Source organism: Podarcis muralis, chromosome 5 (assembly GCF_964188315.1).
Source record: "Podarcis muralis chromosome 5, rPodMur119.hap1.1, whole genome shotgun sequence".
Taxonomy (NCBI): Eukaryota; Metazoa; Chordata; class Lepidosauria; order Squamata; family Lacertidae; genus Podarcis; species Podarcis muralis.
The window spans coordinates 54,094,936-54,112,518 of NC_135659.1; the positions used below are offsets into that span (position 1 = coordinate 54,094,936).

Here is a 17,583-nt window from a genome sequence, read left to right on the forward strand (position 1 = left end):
AGAATGCACATGCTAGAAATCCATGCAGCGATTCTCAGACCATCTGCGGGCCGAATCCAGAAGGCAATTGGGCCTGATCCATCCCGCAGGCCTTAGTTTGCCTACCCATGCTCTAGATCAGCGGTTCTCAACCTGTGGGTACCCAAGATGTTGTTGGACTACAACTCCCATCACCCCTAGCTAGCAAGGCCAGAGCTCAGGGATGATGGGAGTTGTAGTCCAAGAACATCTGGGGACCCACAGGTTGTGAACCGCTGCTCTAGATGGTTTTGGACTACAACTCTCATCACCCCCACCCATTGGTTATGCCAACGGGGAGTTGTAGCTCAATCTGGATGGCACTAGGTTGCAAAAGGCAGCATTCCTTCCCCCTTGCATCCTCATATGAAATCCATTTCTTCTTAGATGGTCCATCTAGACTGGTCAAGTTCACAATGCAATCCTATACATGTCTATGAAGAACACAAACTTGTTTCTCTAAGGTTAAGTTTGTTTAGGATTTCAGTCACAGCTCCAAGGGCTCGTTTATAAAAAGATAACTGTACTCACACATACTCCTTTCTGCAAATATGAATGCGTGCACTTATACATATTTCATGCACACCTGCACACCTGAAATGTGTGCCAAGAAGGGTACACATGTGACTGACTTGGTCCTCAGTAGGACTTGTCAACTTAGTTGTTTCAGAGCACTCTCTCGAAATTCAATACAAAAACCATCACCGTTACAGGCTAAAAATGCAGATGGGGTAAAACGATAGAGCGCTCTTTCCCAAAGAAAAGGTATGGCAGCTAAACGGAAGTGTGAAGCAGGGAGCTGCAAAAGATAAATATCAGAAGCAAATGTGCAAATCAGAGATGGATAGGAACGAGCCCCTGGTGTGAGAAATAAGACACCCTGGTGTCAACATTACTATGCAGAGCGAGCAGAAGCTGGCTGGGGAATGAAGACGTGGAAAGTGTTTTCTTTCTGCTCTACTTCACCTGTAATCCTTACCCATTTTAGTTACGGTGCCGCTAAAGGAGAGTGAATTAGGTTTTCTGCTCAAACATCTATAATCAGAGGAGATACTCCTTTTCCCATTTCCAGAGTCCTACCAACCGAATGCCAGCGGTGGCTGAAATTTGTTGCTGGTTCAGCAAGATCTAGTACTGTCCATCACTAGCAAAGTTATAGAAACTAGCCAGCAGCGACCCAGATCACTTGAGTAATCACCTTCTACAAAGCAAAGGAAGCACTGCCTACAGTAATGTGGTGGTCTGAAGAGCAGAAGCTCATCATAATAGGCTCATGACAACAGACCCAAGGAGTGTCTTAAATGCGGGAGAGAGCGCGCGCAGTGTCATCAGGGTTGTGAGTTCAAGCCCCACATTGGGCAAAAGATTCCTGCATTTGCAGGGAGGTTGGCTAGATGACCCTCGTGGTCCCTTCCAACTCTATGATTCTGTGATTTGTTGTCGGATCCCTTTATGTGTAGATGACAGGGATCGAACCTGGGCCTTCTGCACACTCATAATGTGCTCTGCCACTAATCCATGCAGCCAGTCTGTGCCTCTTCTCAATTCCCAGCAGGGGGAGGCTGCCCTGCACATGCTTAGAGGTATTCAAAATATTTCCACTTTCTCTATTGATTCACTGACTGATTTTGGGCTAACCACTTAACCCTGCTCTTTCGTGTTCCAGTGAAGCAGTGACCTCTAACTTCTATAAAACACGCACACACATCATTCCTTAAGAATAACAACAACCCAGCCTTCACCCTTAGATTCCAGGGCAGGTTACAATTAAAACTTAAAAACAATTTGAAACAACTTATGGTCACAGAAATAAGGTGGGTCTGCTTCCAGGGACAGTTCAATGTGTGGGATATGACCTATAAAGCCCTACCCAGCTGAGGTCCAAGCTATCTGCTGCTTCAGCTGCTTAAGCAACAAGGTCTAAGAGCGCTCTCATGTTGAGTCATCAGTGGGAGTGATGGGAGGCAAAGCTCGTTCCATTAGCTCTGCTGAAAGACAAGCTCCCCCAGGCACCTCCTAGTCTTGAATGATGCCAGCTAGTCATTTTAAGAACTGGTGCCTGAGTTTGATTCCCTGCCCCCTTCCTTCCACATCCTTTTTTCCTTGTGTGGCATAGCATTGTAAGCCTGCAAGGCAGCGTCGGGGCAGGGGCTGTCTTGTTTTAATGGATAATATATAAGCCACTCTGGGAGCCTGGCTGGGTTTTGAGATCTTCGGGAGAGGCCTTTCTCTTGGTCCCATCACCCTCCAGGACAAACTTCGTAGGGACACAGAAGAGGGTCTTCCCAGTGGCTGCTCCCAGACCTTGAAACTCCCCACAAGAAAAGGTGGTGCATAGTATAATGATGATGATGATGATGATGATGATGATGGACTAGGTGACCCTTGGTGTCCCTTCCAACTCTACAATTCTATGATTCTAAAAAGAAAGAAGGAACTGGTGAGGGAGTGAAGCACCATGAGGAGAGCACAGGCGTTGGACAGGTGAGGGAAGAACAATTCTAGAAGCACTGAAACCAGGTGAGTATAACCCATGAAGTTCCTAGCTTGTGGGTGGCTACACGTCTAGTTACTGAAGCATTTCAGAATCTAAGAATCACCAGAAACTATGAAATATTGCTCAAAACCAACCCCATTGCTTCTCTGCATCTATTTTTGAAGACACAATAGTCATGAAGTCCTACTGGAAACATGCAGACAGCAAGTTGTTGATCCTGTTTTCTGGAAAAGCACCCAGACTCAAGCATGAGGCTCAGCCAAGCACTTGAGTCTACCTGATCAATGAGCTGGAAAATTGAATCAGCATATTTCCAGAATGCTGGAGTACTAGTATTAGCATGTACTTGACCTAAAACAAAACAAAACGTCACTTTGACAAAACACGGCGCAGCACACAAAACACAGAATCAGGTGTCAACAGAAGGCTAAATTCAGCTGTTATAAATACTAAGGATAGGAGAAAACAATGGGGATGAGATATTGATTCCGGTGGGTTCTGATGGGATCCAAGACTCAAATGTACTGTCTCTTCTTACGAGTTCTAGTAATCTGTTTCACAATAACCAAAGCAGGACAGAAAGGTAACCCCAGGCAGAAGTACCAAGCCACCCCTTTAATCTGGGCCTGAAACCAGTCAGAATAAATGCCCAGGGCCACAGTGAAGGTGGCTAGCAGATAAACAATCAGTCCATATATCATGTGGACAAGGCGGAGGCGACCCACGGACGATATTCTCAGCAGCCGAGGAAAGCGAAGGCAGAATCCACACAAGACCTGCCCACAAGCTGCCAGGAGAGTCAGGAGGCCCAGAACACTGTGCCAGGAGACCAGGTGTGGAAGCTCACTCCGGTTCTTGCTGGAGACAATGAAGGCCAAGCCCAGTGTGGCAGCCACAAGGGCCAGCGTCTGGGCAGTCCAGTGCAGCTGCACTTTCATTTTGTGGGAGCAGGAGCAGAAGAGGAGGCCCTCTGGCGAGAAGATCAGGATGGCTTCCGTCAGGCACAGGCAGAACTGGGAATACAAGAACCCATTAGCAACCTAGCAGTGGAGCCCAAGTCACCTTCCCAATCAAATAATCTTCAAAACAACAAGCACAGAAGCACAGCCAAAGCTTTGGAACCAGTTATTACTTAGTCATAGCAGGCAGTAAGCCTCTATGGCACCACTTCAGACTGCAGATTGGCTGGTTTTTAAGTTAAAAGTGGAGCTATACCCTACACCTTTCATTCATTCACCACTCAGGGCAGCCAAGTGTCAAATAATGCATGCTTGCAATGCTCCAATAGCTAGTAAACTCCCTGTACACTTATGACTAGCAGTTCAGGGGAAAGTATTCAGCCCAGCCTTCTCCCCTGCATGTTGTTTTTCCTATATCCAGGTATGGGTGTTGATGATGGGGAGTGTTGTTCATTTTTCAAGAGCATTCAGAACACACTTCTCATTTGCAACCTGAATTGACACGGTCCGGTGTGGCAGGGGGAGCTCTTCTGCCAGGTACATAAACGGGTCTCATGAGTTGGTGTTATCTAGGGTGGCTTATAACATACCAAGAAGAGTTGCACAGGGCTGGCATTGGGAGGTTAGCACCACTGGGCATCTGCTGAGGCTGATATCCTTGTGGAGAGGAATGCTGCTGACCCTGAAGTTTCCTGGCCCAGGTGGTTCTCCTCCTCCTCGCTGTCCCTGCTGGTTCACCTACCAGCAACATCCTTCTCTTGCTATGCATCCTCCCTTGGGGTGGTTGTGCAGATTGGGTCCAAAGGGAGAGGCTAAGCAAATGGGCAGGACTGGCAGTGACCAGGAGGAGGGGCATCCTCCCATTGGCACTCCAAAGCCTGGTGCTGGTTCTGAACTTGCTGGACCATTTTGGGTTCCACTACTGCTCCACCTATTAGGCCCACTTCAAACAACAACAACAACAACAACAACAACAACAACAACAACAACAACAACAACAACAACAATGGAAAGATCTGAGGATTGGTCGAGATGCCAAGTCTGGCATGTATTGGGTGCATCCTTTTTAAAGAAAACATATGGTCAACCTACCATTGAAACTACCTATCTGTTGCTATTTGCACAGTGGCCCTGCAGTGGAATAAGTCATTTTCCTCCAGCAGAGGAAGAACAGAGAAATGAGATGTACATCTATAGTGTATGCTTAAAAGCAGTTTTAATTTGGATTAACTATCACAGCTCCCTGAACACTGGGAAGTACAGCTTTATGGCAACAGCTCTGTAAAGGCATTGCTAGCACATAACATTAATCCTTTGCATATGCACTCACAGCACTGTCTACAGTCATGGTGGGCTTTCAGCCATCCTCCTCTACATGCCTGAAATAGATGGCTGCAGCCCTGCACATCTAGCTTTGCTCTTGAGATTTGTGGGCATCCCACAGGGTGGGGAAAGAAACCAGTTCCCCCCAGGACACTTTCTCTTTACTTCTTGGTATGCACTTTAGTGCTGAATCAAAAGAACAGGTCACTGTGATACTGACCTGCCTTACCAATCCACAGCTTCTTTAAAAAGCTGCATAACATAAGACGTTGTGGCCTTTATTTGAAATCCAAACGTTATTGGCTCCTGGCTGAGAGCAAGATGTTCACAGAGAAGCTTTGATATAGGGCAGCACTTTCATTCTTGGCAATGATAGGCATATTTGACTCTTCAGATGCAGCATAACTGCTGAAGGAAGATTCAAGGGGCCAAGCTAGGAGGTGCCATTTTGCAACAAAAGAAAAGTTATTTATTGCAAGTGCGTGCAACAGACAAGCTGCCAAGACTCTAGATGGTTCCAGTCTGGGGTTTATTTATGAGACCATTTTAATCCCATCTTTCAGTTCCAAAGAAACCTCCAAGGTGGCTTGTAAAAAAATAATGCACAAATTAAACACAATAATTTACTAGAATATAGTTCAGTATTATGAGTACAGAGACTATCTGCTAGGGAAATGGACTGTGCAATTTTAGGTTATGAACAGCTAATCACTTTTTCAGGAGAGTGAGAGCAGTTTCCGTCTAGTGGTGTCACCTCTTGTACATATGTAATGCTGTGGGGAAGGGGAAGAAAATCTTTGGCAGGCAATTTGCTCCTTTTGTCAGAGGAGAGGCATCTCTGGAGATGTCCCCTCTATAGCAGTAGAAGGCACATGCATATTATTATTATTATTATTATTATTATTATTATTATTATTAAAAAATATTGAAATAGCATACAGAAAGCTTTGCAGAGTTTTTTCTTTCTTGAAAGAAGCACAAACACCAATCCACTACAGCAGGTAAAAAGAATAGGATAGGACAAAAAGAAATGTTATTGCAAGAACAATAACCTCCCCAACTTACCTTTATTCTGTTTGATAGCTTGACAGCTCAACACAATCCTGTGACATAATCGTTTACTTAGCACATACCCAAGAAGCACATGAAGGGGGAAAGTGACTCAAGTTCAGAAGTGAAAAGGCTTAGGGGGTTGGGGTGATGTGACAAGGAGAACGATGCTGGCCATAGTATGTCATTGTAAAAGTGTGGGGGGAAACCACAAGGATGGGGAACATGTAGCCTCCCAATAGTCAGCAGGGCCACTGGTCAGGGACGATGGAAGTTTAAGTCCAGCAACATCTGGAGGGTCAAAGATTCCCCATCTCCGCCTTAAAGAAAACCCCACTAAGCATGTGTAAGAGAGGGAAGCATGTGGTCCTATTGGAGCCATTATCGCAAACATGCTTGAAATATAGCCACAACGAAAACACATGTCCATTTAGAAGTGCTGGCAGAGCTTCTGGAGAGCATTTTGGATTTTAGCAAGTACATCCCAAGGCACTGCAAATACAGGTTTATCTGAAAGGCTCACTACAGGGAGAAATTAATGTGTGTATTGTCAGCTGCGAAAGGAGGACAGAAGCCCTTCCACCTCTCTAAAAGATTAGTGTGTGTACATATCTCTAGGCTTTCTGCTATATTCTCCCTAGGCAAAAACAGACAACATTCCTCAGATGTACTGAATAAGCAGGAAGCAACTTACTGCTATTGACATGAACGCAGGGTGCCAGGAAAACAAACCTATAAGGAAGAGAGAAAATGCTTAGCCAAAACTGTGTTCCAGTCCAAAAACAAACATGACTTCAACAACAGATTTGATTGCAGCAGCCCCTTCAAGCTAGGAAGTCTGATCTATCATAACCACAATCCATGTATATAGCTCATCACTGCAAGTTTTCCAAACATATGGCATGTGGAAGGAACTCTCGTTAATGCTTCTTGCAAGAGTTTCAGATGAGGCGGTGTTTGCCATAGCTTGGACCAACCTGATCTGGACTTAACAGACTCACCTCAATAAAAAGTCAGTACCTGTAGCAGCAAACAAACTTTCCTGATAGGCAGCTTGCCCACGATGGCCACTGCTACTGCTCTCCCCCTGCTATAAGCAACCACAAGGGAACACAAAATGAACTTTTAATTTGTGCGGGCCTAGCCATAACCCTGTATCTGTGGACTGTGTCCCTTAAAGCATCCTTTGTAACAGTCAGGGATTCTATGGCAGAAGTGGAGGGCTTCTTAAAAAGCCCAGTGAACGTACAAATGGTTTCCAGAGAGTGGTAGGGGATGCTTTATCCCATGTTGATGGCCTTTCAGCTGATTCCCTGGTGGCCCGCTGGAATGTGGAGTTAACAAGGGCTATCGACTGTCTGGCTCCGAAGTGCCCTCTCCGATTGCATGGAGCCCGGACAGCCCCGTGGTTTTCTTCGGAGCTGAGGGCGATGAAACAATCGCTGAGACGGCTAGAGCGTCGGTGGCAGAAAACTCACTCCAAATCTGACCGGACACAGGTTAGAGTTCAACGTCGAGCCTACCAAGTGGCGATAGCGACGGCGAAGAAGACTTTCTTCACCGCCTCTATTGCATCTGCAGAAAATAGTAGCAGGAGACTCTTTCAGGTGGTCCGCAATTTAACGGAACCACCTTTAACATCGGGGCCTTGTAAAGACCCCAAGATCTCCTGCAACGATTTTGCAAAGTTTTTTGCAGATAAAATCACTCATATTCGGAAGGAGCTAGACACCACCGTGGGAGCAGGGCTGGGGCGGGAGAGTGCTAGAGCTCTGTCTGGTCAAGTTGCATGGAACCAATTTCAATCCGTTACCCCCGAGGATGTGGACAGGCTGCTTGGACGCGTGAAACCAACCACCTGTCTCTTTGATCCTTGCCCATCCTGGCTAATAAAAGCAAGCCGGGAAGGGCTGGGCGATGGGCTCTGCGGGGTGGTGAATGCTTCCCTCTGTGAGGGAACATTCCCAGATCCTCTGAAAGAGGCGGTCATTAAACCGCTTCTTAAAAAACCATCTTTAGACCCGGCCAGTATGGCCAACTATCGCCCAGTCTCAAATCTTCCATTCTTGGGCAAGGTGATTGAGCGTGTGGTTGCTGAACAACTCCAGGCACGCCTGGAGGATGCGGACCATTTGGATCCCTTCCAATCGGGGTTCAGGCCTCATCATGGGACTGAAACTGCCTTGGTCGCACTGGTTGATGATCTCCGGCGAGCTAGGGACAAAGGTGAGAGCTGTTTCCTAGTTCTGCTGGATCTCTCAGCGGCCTTTGATACAATCGACCATAACATCCTTCTGGACCGTCTAGAGGGGTTGGGAGCTGGGGGCACTGTTATACAGTGGTTCCGCTCCTTCCTCCTGGGCCGTGTTCAGAAAGTGGTGGTGGGGGATGAGTGTTCAGACCCTTGGGCCCTCACTTGTGGGGTACCTCAGGGTTCCGTCCTCTCCCCCATGCTTTTTAACATCTATATGAAGCCGCTGGGAGAGATCATCAGGGGGTTTGGACTGGGTGTCCATCAATATGCAGATGATACCCAGCTCTACCTCTCTTTCAAATCAGAGCCAGTGAAGGCGGTGAAGGTCCTGTGTGAGTGCCTGGAGGCGGTTGGAGGATGGATGGCGGCTAATGGGTTGAAGTTGAATCCTGACAAGACAGAAGTACTGTTTTTGGGGGACAGGGGGCGGGCTGGTGTGGAGGACTCCCTGGTCCTGAATGGGGTAACTGTGCCCCTGAAGGACCAGGTGCGTAGCCTGGGAGTCATTTTGGACTCACAGCTGTCCATGGAGGCGCAGGTCAATTCTGTATCCAGGGCAGCTGTCTACCAACTCCACCTGGTACGCAGGCTGAGACCCTACCTGCCCGCGGACTGTCTCGCCAGAGTGGTGCATGCTCTAGTTATCTCCCGCTTGGACTACTGCAATGCGCTCTACGTGGGGCTACCTTTGAAGGTGACTCGGAAACTACAGCTAATCCAGAATGCGGCAGCTAGACTGGTGACTGGAGGCGGCCGCCGAGACCACATAACACCGGTCTTGAAAGACCTACATTGGCTCCCAGTACGTTTCCGAGCACAATTCAAAGTGCTGGTGTTGACCTTTAAAGCCCTAAATGGCCTCGGCCCAGTATACCTGAAGGAGCGTCTCCACCCCCATCGTTCTGCCCGGACGCTGAGGTCCAGCGCCGAGGGCCTTCTGGCGGTTCCCTCATTGCGAGAAGCAAAGCTACAGGGAACCAGGCAGAGGGCCTTTTCAGTAGTGGCGCCTGCCCTGTGGAATGCCCTCCCATCAGATGTCAAAACGATAAACAACTACCTGACATTCAGAAGACATCTTAAGGCAGCCCTGTTCAGGGAAGTTTTTAATGTATGATATTTTAGTGGGGGTTTTGGTTTCTATGGAAGCCGCCCAGAGTGGCTGGGGAAACCCAGCCAGATGGGCGGGGTACAAATAATAAATTATTATTATTATTATTATTATTACAAAGACTTCTCCAACCATACGAAACGTTAGAACTTCTGCTCTATTGTAGGTGGATTTCCCCCTCATGTTCCTGTTCTATTAAGACTAGGGTTAGAAAGAAGATGTTCTAATTCAAAAGTTGGAAGGAGGAAAAGACTTTTCCCAATGGGCAGGCCTCAGCTATTCCTTTATAGTTCAGGAGAACAAGGGGTGATATTCAACTAAGTTTTACCCAGAGTAAACCCACTGAAATTAATAAACATGGCTAAGTTAGGTCCATTGATTGTAGTAGCAGGGCTCTGAATAAAAAACTTAGTTGAATACCACCCAGTCCTCCTAAGATACAGCATGAACCACTCAAACTCAGTAGGAATCAGATTGTAATTGCATATTAATTGCCTTGTTGATTTTAGTGGAAGACTTATGCATGTGCTTAATTCCAATGGAAGCTCTCCATTTCAAAGTGCTTAGCTGTGGTTGACTCATGCCCAGTTATTAAAAGCATGTATAAAAAGCTCAAACCTAAAAAAAATGCCAAACTATGTTAACACAGACAGACACAATAGGACTGCCGGATCAAAATTTCAAAAACAAGAGCCTGCAGAGATCTGGTGTGTCTGCCCTATAAAGTTCACTGAAGCTGCTGGATTCTGAAATAAGAAACATCCATTATGTACTATAGAGCTGTCATGTTCTAAAATAAGACTTCCAGCAGCCAGAACGGAAGATAAAAAACCATTCCAGACTTCACTAGAAAGGACTCACAAAAACACCCACACTGGCTATTAATAAATTACAAAAGGCAGCTATAGCATTTAAATGATTGCTGAAAACTAGGCAGAATATAATGCTATGTTAAAATATATGGGAACAAGCTTGAGTAGCTGTACTGCACTATGCAAATGGGCCAGACAGAGTAGCAAGCTGGGAAATTATGCCCAGAATTTTGGCTTCCCATTGAAGTAAATGGGACTGAAATGCTCAGTTAAAAGCTTAAGTCTAATACCTTTCACGAGGTTACAGTCATGGATTTTAGAGAGCCAGAACATGTATATCCTTGCTCTCTTACAATACAAAGCCCCAACTAGCTGTTGTATCCACCTCAAAATATTATGAACTCCTGTATTTCCATGTAGGAAAAGACGTATATATTGTCATATGAAACAGTTAAGCACATGCCTTTTCCCTGCGTGTATACGAGCCACTGTGATGTAGTGGTTGGAGTGCTGGACTAAGACCTGGGAGACTGGGGTTCTAGCCCCAATCACTCAGTCATGAAGCTCACTGGATGACCTTGGGCCAGTCACCGTACGTCAGTGTAACCAACCAGGGTTGTTGCAAGGTTAATATGGAGAGTCATGTATGCCACCTTGAGCTCCTTGGCAGAAAGGTGGAGCATTCAGAGGCCATAAATTAAGGTTACCAGATTTTTTCTCCCAATGAATCCAGAGACACTTTTCAACTTCCTACTAAACAGATGGATTTTGTCAGGGACTGATTTGTAAATCCGGGGACTGTCCGCAGGAAACGGGGACGTCTGGTAACGTCACCAGAAATGGCTTCAGCTTAGCACAGGCACACAATAATCAGTGAAAAGATGCACACTGTTGCTGCACATGCAAATCAATATGGGGGCTGCACAATTTTACATACACCAAACTGGTTTTTTATATTATTATTATTATTATATAGGTTAATAACATTTGAAGTAGCACAAAGTGGCTTATACAAAGGTGTAAGATCTTTAATCCAACAGTTTTTGAGCTCATTGCAGAAAGTGACAGGGATATCTTGAAGCAAGCTGGGTTGGGATTACTGTTTCAGGTGAACTACTTAGACAATGCTCCATTTAGAATTGCCTGTGCATTATTCAAATGTGGGTGCAGTATGGAGAATAATTGTGTCTGTGGGTTGGCTGTCCATTCACAAGTGTGAAACTGCAACTGGAGCAAGGACATCTGGTTAAACTGCTACTACAGCCAAGCCAATGCTGTGTGCACATTTGTTTAATGTGGTGGTGATAGTGGCAGGTCTCCTGCCTGTGTGTGTAGTCGCCTTGTTAACATCCCTTCAACCACCCTGTCACATCACTTGCAGTCCGCTCATTTTTACATCAATCATCGACCTCTCCTTCTTGCAAAGGTCGTAGAATCCCTCGTGTGTGTAGCCTGGAAAGGTAAGGGGAACCTAAAGCTTTCAACTCTGCTAAAGCCAAGCCCATTACTTTCAGTGGGTCGACTCAGAGCAGGCCTAACCATGGAGAAAACGCAGGGAGCAGAAGCTCCAGCGCAAGAGCCACTTAACCTTGCGAAAGCGAGCCATCGGGTCCAGCAACTGGGTACCCTAAAAACGTGGCCGTGGCGCACGTTTTCCAAGGCGCATCCTGGGCAAGGAGAGGAACGGGTGCCCTCCCCCCCCCCCCTTCGTCCCGTTACTTTGCCTTGGGAATGGAAGCGGGAGGGAGAGTCAACTCACTGGTGCCGGGCCTGGAGAGCAGCAGCAGCAGCGCGGTGGTGCCCAGCGCGGCGAGGTGCGCCAGGACCCCGCAGCCCCGCCGCAGCCAGCGCAGGGCGCGCCGCTCCGCGCTCGCCGGGGCGCCTGACATTGCAGAACGCTTCCGCCTTGGGCTGTTGTTACAGGCGGGGAAAGGAGCGGGCAGGGTGCGGCTTGCTGCAGGTGGCGACGCACACCTGCCGGGGAGGGAGGCGGAGCCCAGGCCACGGGGCGGGTCTCTCGGGGGGAGCTGAAAGGGAATCGCGGAAAGGGCCACCGTGGGCGCGGCGTCACCACTTGGGCTCACCCGTTTCGCCTTGAGGGCAGGCAGCAGAGGTGGCTCCGTCCTGGGGCAGGCTTCGTCTCTCCCCACCGGCAACCCATCTCCACCCCCGCCCCAACAACAACAACAACAACAATAATTTATTATTTATACCCCACCTATCTGGCTGGGTTTCCCCAGCCACTCTGGGCGGCTTCCAACAAAACACTAAAATACAATAACCTATTAAACATTAAAAGCTTCCCTAAACAGGGCTGCCTTCAGATGTCTTCTAAAAGTTTGGTAGTTATTTTTCTCTTTGACATCTGGTGGGAGGGTGTTCCACAGGGAGGGCGCCACTACTGAGAAGGCCCTCTGCCTGGTTCCCTGTAACTTGGCTTCTCGCAGCGAGGGAACCGCCAGAAGGCCCTCGGCGCTGGACCTCGGTGTCCTGGCAGAATGATGGAGGTGGAGACCGAGGCCCCAAAGGAGTAAGGCTTCTAAGGGAAAGGTGTCGTTTTCAAGTAGGGTGGAAATTCTGCAATTTCTCACCTTAGGAAGGATAGAGTTGGAAGGATACTAGTCCAACCCCCTGCGATGCAAGAGTCCTAGCTAAAGCATCCTTGGAAGATAGCCATCCAACCTTTGCTTAAAAACCTCCAAGGAAGGACTCTCTCCACCTTCCGGGAGAGTCCGGTCCACTGTTAAACAGTTCTTACCGTCAGAAAGTTCTTCCTGGTGTAGCTATGCAACCATGGGGAGAAAGGGGACTCTGCTAATGTGCTGCCCTATATGTGTGTTTTTTTCCAGAGGACCCTGAGCATTCAAACCTGATTTGCTTGCTAGGTGGGGCAGGCGATATTTAATGAGCATCTATTCTGATTTGTTTGTGGGGAGGTTAGACAAAATTACAACAAGCAAATGTTGTCCCATACTTTCCAGTGCAGTCCCCCGTTACCAAAAGTTCAATTTTGGGGGAAGCGGGTTTCCATTCTGAAGATACTTGAGAATTAAGAGCACTATTGTGGGATCGGTGCCACTTATGCACATGGGTTTTTCACACTGTCCAAGTGAGATTGCTATTATAAAAATGCCAGCCTGTAAACGTCCCCCCCCCCCCATTTTAGCAGGATTTCCTCTTGTACAGAAATTTTGTTAAATAGAAATAGCCTGTTCTACAACTGTTCCACAGTGTTCTACCTGCTGTTCCACAGCACGGGTGGCGCTGTGGTGTAAACCACTGAGCCTAGGGCTTGCTGATCGGAATGTTGGCAGTTCGAATCCCCGCAACGGGGTGAGCTCCCATTGCTCAGTCCCAGCTCCTGCCAACCTAGCAGTTCGAAAGCACACTAAAAAGTGCAAGTAGATAAATAGGTAGTGCTCTGGCGGGAAGGTAAACAGCGTTTCCGTGCGCTGCTCTGGTTTCGCCAGTGGCTTAGTCATGCTGGCCACATGACCCAGAAAAACTGTCTGTGGACAAACGTCAGCTCCCTCAGCCAATAAAGCAAGATGAGTGCCACAACCCCAGAGTCATTTGTGACTGAACTTAATTGTCAGGAGTCCTTTACCTTTATCTTTACAACTGCCTGGTGTGGGAGCTCGTAGGCACTTTTTGAAGCATTGAGGGCAGATTGTAATGTGTGTGGTGAAGATATAACAGCAACACAAGAGGTATTGCACAAAACCTCTTTATCAGAATTGCAGTATAACTGGGTATCAGTCCTGTGCAAGACCTCTGTATTTATGAAAAACAGCACTGATGTTGCCCTTCCCGTTCAGCTCCTCCAAAGCACAAGCCTCAGTTTCCTTCATGGCAATACATGAGAACTAGGGATTGGTAATGTTTCTCCTGGTGCACTTTATGTGTGTGTGTGTGTGTGTGTGTGTGTGTGTGTGTGTGTGTGTGTTTAAGGTGCATGCAAGCAAGTACAGATTCATATGCATGCATGTGGTGGAAGGAAAGAGAGTAGTGATTGAGGGAGCAGTCAGGAAACATTGCACAGAAACAGGTCATCAAGGACCGCACACTGCTGTGGGAGAGGCAGCGGAATACCTTTGAAAAATCTAAGGTTAAATAAAGGGGGGTGGCCATGTACTGACAGGGCATAGAGAAATTGAATCTTAATGACACTTAGTGACATAAAGTCTCTGTCAGGAAGCTCCAGGCCTCCAATGGCACAAGTCTATGGTAAGAACAGCCAATCTGCACTTTCAAATACAACAGGTAACAGATACACCTGCAGTCTTAGCAGTTGTGAATGGCACAAATAAATTTAAATGGCTGGATTTTATTCACAACAAATACTGAAGCATGAGTCTAATTCTTTGCTGGTCGCCATTTTCATGTTTATTGCAGAAGTAGCCATTTAAACAAGTGCCGTTTGCAACTGTCAACTCCACAGGTGTATTTTGCGGTTTAAACAAGGCTTGTACCAGAATTCAAAATGCAAATTGTGAGCCAGCTTTAAAGCCACAGCAGGGAAAATGCACAAAGGCAGTATAATAGGCCTGCTTCACACAACCAATGGGTGCATTGTGTGGGTCTGGGGCAGTTTGTCATGCAATGGAAGCTGCAACGCTTGGCATGTTTAGGAATAAAAATGCATGGGATCTGGCTGAAAACATCTTGTTATTTTCCCCTCCATACTATGGGGAGAATACAGACAGTAAGACATCAATGCATGGATGTAGGCCTGAAGTCCCCAACCTGATGCACATATGCACCACAGCACCTTCACCCACTTCCCTTGTGACCCACTCAGCCCCCTTCTCCATTTTATTTTTAAAGTCGAGCTGTTTTTGTTTGGGGTGATTGTCTTTTCTTGCGGAGAGGCACGATGGCTGCTTTTAAAAACTGTTTCATTTGTTTGGGGGTAGCATCACCAGTCTTCTTCAATGAAATGGGTGTTTTGTGGTACCCACAACAGTTTCTTAGATTTCAAAATGCATTCCTGGGCCCAGAAAAGGTTGCCGCCTCCTCTGATGAGGCTTCATATATCTTGCCCAACCAGATGGTGAAAATTGTCTAACACTTCTGCACCTGATTAAGAGAAACAGGAGACTGGTCTGGTTCTTCTAACCACTTAGCAAGGGAATACAGATGGGCAGCTTCCCAAGTGCTCACATGCACAGATACATTAAGTTGTCACTTGGGCCATCTGTCCTGCCAAGTGGAGAATCTTGCCATACTTTTGCACCTCATCAGAAATCCTGTGGCCCTCCAGGTGTTGCTGAAGAACTCCAACTCCAACCATCTGTGACCCTTGGGCCATGCTGACTGGACCGATAAGTTGCTGTAGTCCCAACTATTCTGTGACACATCTCACCTCACCGTCTTTGGGGTGGGGGCAAAATGGCTGCTTGGCCACAGTGATAGCCCCATATCTCTTGACCATACCCCATGGCATTCAGCAGTGCCCCACAATGGCCAGACGCCAATTGAAAAGCTGTGGAAGAGCTCTCCTTTGTCAGTTTACAGGTGACACTCAAATCCCTGATTCATCATCTCACATCACTTCAGAAGCCATAAAATGGCGTCCAGCGGCACCCAGAACCAAGAATGTAGTGATACCCTCAATGAGTTCTTTGGGCCTTGCATGAGGGAATGTAATACCCTCAATGAGTTCTTTGGGCCTTGCATGTTTTTCCCGGTGTGTGTGTGTTTTACACCTCAGGATTATTACCAGCATCAATGTGGGTGTCTTTTCCCCTCAGGGAGGAAGAGGAGGCACATGAGAGGATGGCTGTTCTCTCAGAATCAGCCCAATGAGGCCTAAAAAAGGCTATGTACACTTCATACTTCCCTTCCCTTCCCACCCCCAAAAGAATCATGAGAACTAGTTTGTTAATGGTGCTGGGAATTGTAGCTCTGCAAAGGGTAAACTACAGTTCCCAGGATTCTTTGCAGAGAAACGTGCTTTTCATGTATGTACCACCAATAAATGGAGGATTAATATTTAGAGGAGGGGGGTACCTGCCACCTAATAAGAGCATAAGAAGAAGCCCCTTGTGTTAATGAAGAGGATGGATGTTGAAGTTGACTGTAATAAGTGGCTCTGGGCTTCACACATTTCCCATCCTTAATAAACAGCCAGGGTCCTGCCTGAGAAACCAGCATCTCTCCTTTAACCTCCACTGCAAAATTAATTATTGCTGTAATTGCACTATAGGCACCAGCTGCCTTGAGCGGTGAAATGGTGAAATGTCAGGATACAAATTTAACTAATAAAATACAGTGGTACCTCGGGTTACAAACGCTTCGGGTTACAAACTCTGCTAACCCGGAAGTAGTTACCTCAGGTTGCGAACTTTGCTCCAGGGTGAGAACAGAAATTGTGCGCCAGTGGTGCGGCTGCAGCAGGAGGCCCCATTAGCGAAAGCGCACCTCAGGTTAAGAACGGTTTCAGGTTTAGAACGGACCTCCGGAACGAATTAAGTTCATAACCCGAGGTACCACTGTACTAGGAGAACCCCTTTGAAGGCTAAGTGGGAGAACATAAGCTGTATTTTCATCCTTTAAAGTCCCGACATGCTGTCTGAAGACATTCTAGTACTTTGCTAAGACATCTGCTTCTCTCTTCTCTAGTCCTAAGAGAAGGAGTGGGGAGCTTTATTTGGCTTGAGGGACACATTCTCTCCTAGGTATTAATCTGGTCAGCGGTGCCCTGCGCAAGGCCAAAATCCCCCCTCCTCCGCCTTCCGTTCTGCTTGCTATGTCACTGTTGTGATGCCCTGTGACTCCCCGTTGGCTTCAGCACCCAGCACGACGGACCCAGCTGTGCTGCCCTAAATCCACCTCTGAGGTATCCGTTGCCATCAGGGCCGGAAGTAAAAGTGGGCAGAGCAATGAATGATTTGCCTCTGTGCAGAAGACTGGCTCCCCCCCCCAAACATACACCTGTCTATCCAGAGAAGCAAGAGCCATTATCCAAGTTCAAGGATACCCTCCAACCAGGCAAAAAGACTCAAGGATGGTTCAAATCAGGGCGACTAGGGGTCTGGCTGGGAGCTAGGGGAGACCTGGGCCTGAGGTTCCCCATTCCTGCATAATAGAAAGCAGGACTTAAGGGCCAAGGAGAGATAGGGAGAGCCTCTGCGCAGAATCACAGCAGTGGTGGGATGGCAGAGGAGAAGCAGCACAGGTGAGCGGAGCAGGGATGCGGGCAATCACCATCCAGGAGCATGTGAAGAGCTGGGTTAATGTCCCCTGGCCCCCCTGAGCAGATTGCAAAGGGTGTCTGCATGGCCTCACAGAGCCTTTCAGAGTTGGTCTCCCACCCTGCCTTCGCCATCTCATGGAACACACATTTATCTTTGAACAACCACATTGCCAGAAAACATCCCCATTTCATTATAGGCATTGAAATGGCTCCCAGCCATTCCACCTGCAACCGCATTTACAAGCCGCATGTTGGCTGCATTTCTATCAGTTTCCCTTGTGTTTTCCCTCTCTCCTCCTTCACATCCCACCCAGCCCCTTAAAAAAAAAAATTAAGCAGGAAAAGAACAGGAGGAGTCTTGAGG

At 47.4% G+C, this 17,583-nt stretch overlaps 1 protein-coding gene across 2 annotated transcripts; it reads right to left on the minus strand.

The window, feature by feature from the left end:
* Nucleotides 1–2,924: 2,924 nt before the first annotated feature.
* CYB561D1 (cytochrome b561 family member D1) lies at nt 2,925–11,962 on the minus strand. 2 transcript variants are annotated; one of them, XM_077928840.1, is made up of 4 exons: nt 11,781–11,876; nt 6,542–6,579; nt 5,737–5,789; nt 2,925–3,528 (listed from the first exon to the last, which is right to left on the minus strand). In XM_077928840.1, coding segments are annotated over exons 2-4 (552 nt in total). In that variant the 5' UTR covers nt 6,543–6,579; nt 11,781–11,876; the 3' UTR covers nt 2,925–3,030. The 2 variants fall into 2 exon arrangements, with proteins under 2 accessions (XP_077784966.1, XP_028589711.2); XM_028733878.2 differs by lacking the exon at nt 5,737–5,789 and having other exon boundaries at nt 11,781–11,962.
* Between the last annotated feature and the right edge of the window lie 5,621 nt (nt 11,963–17,583).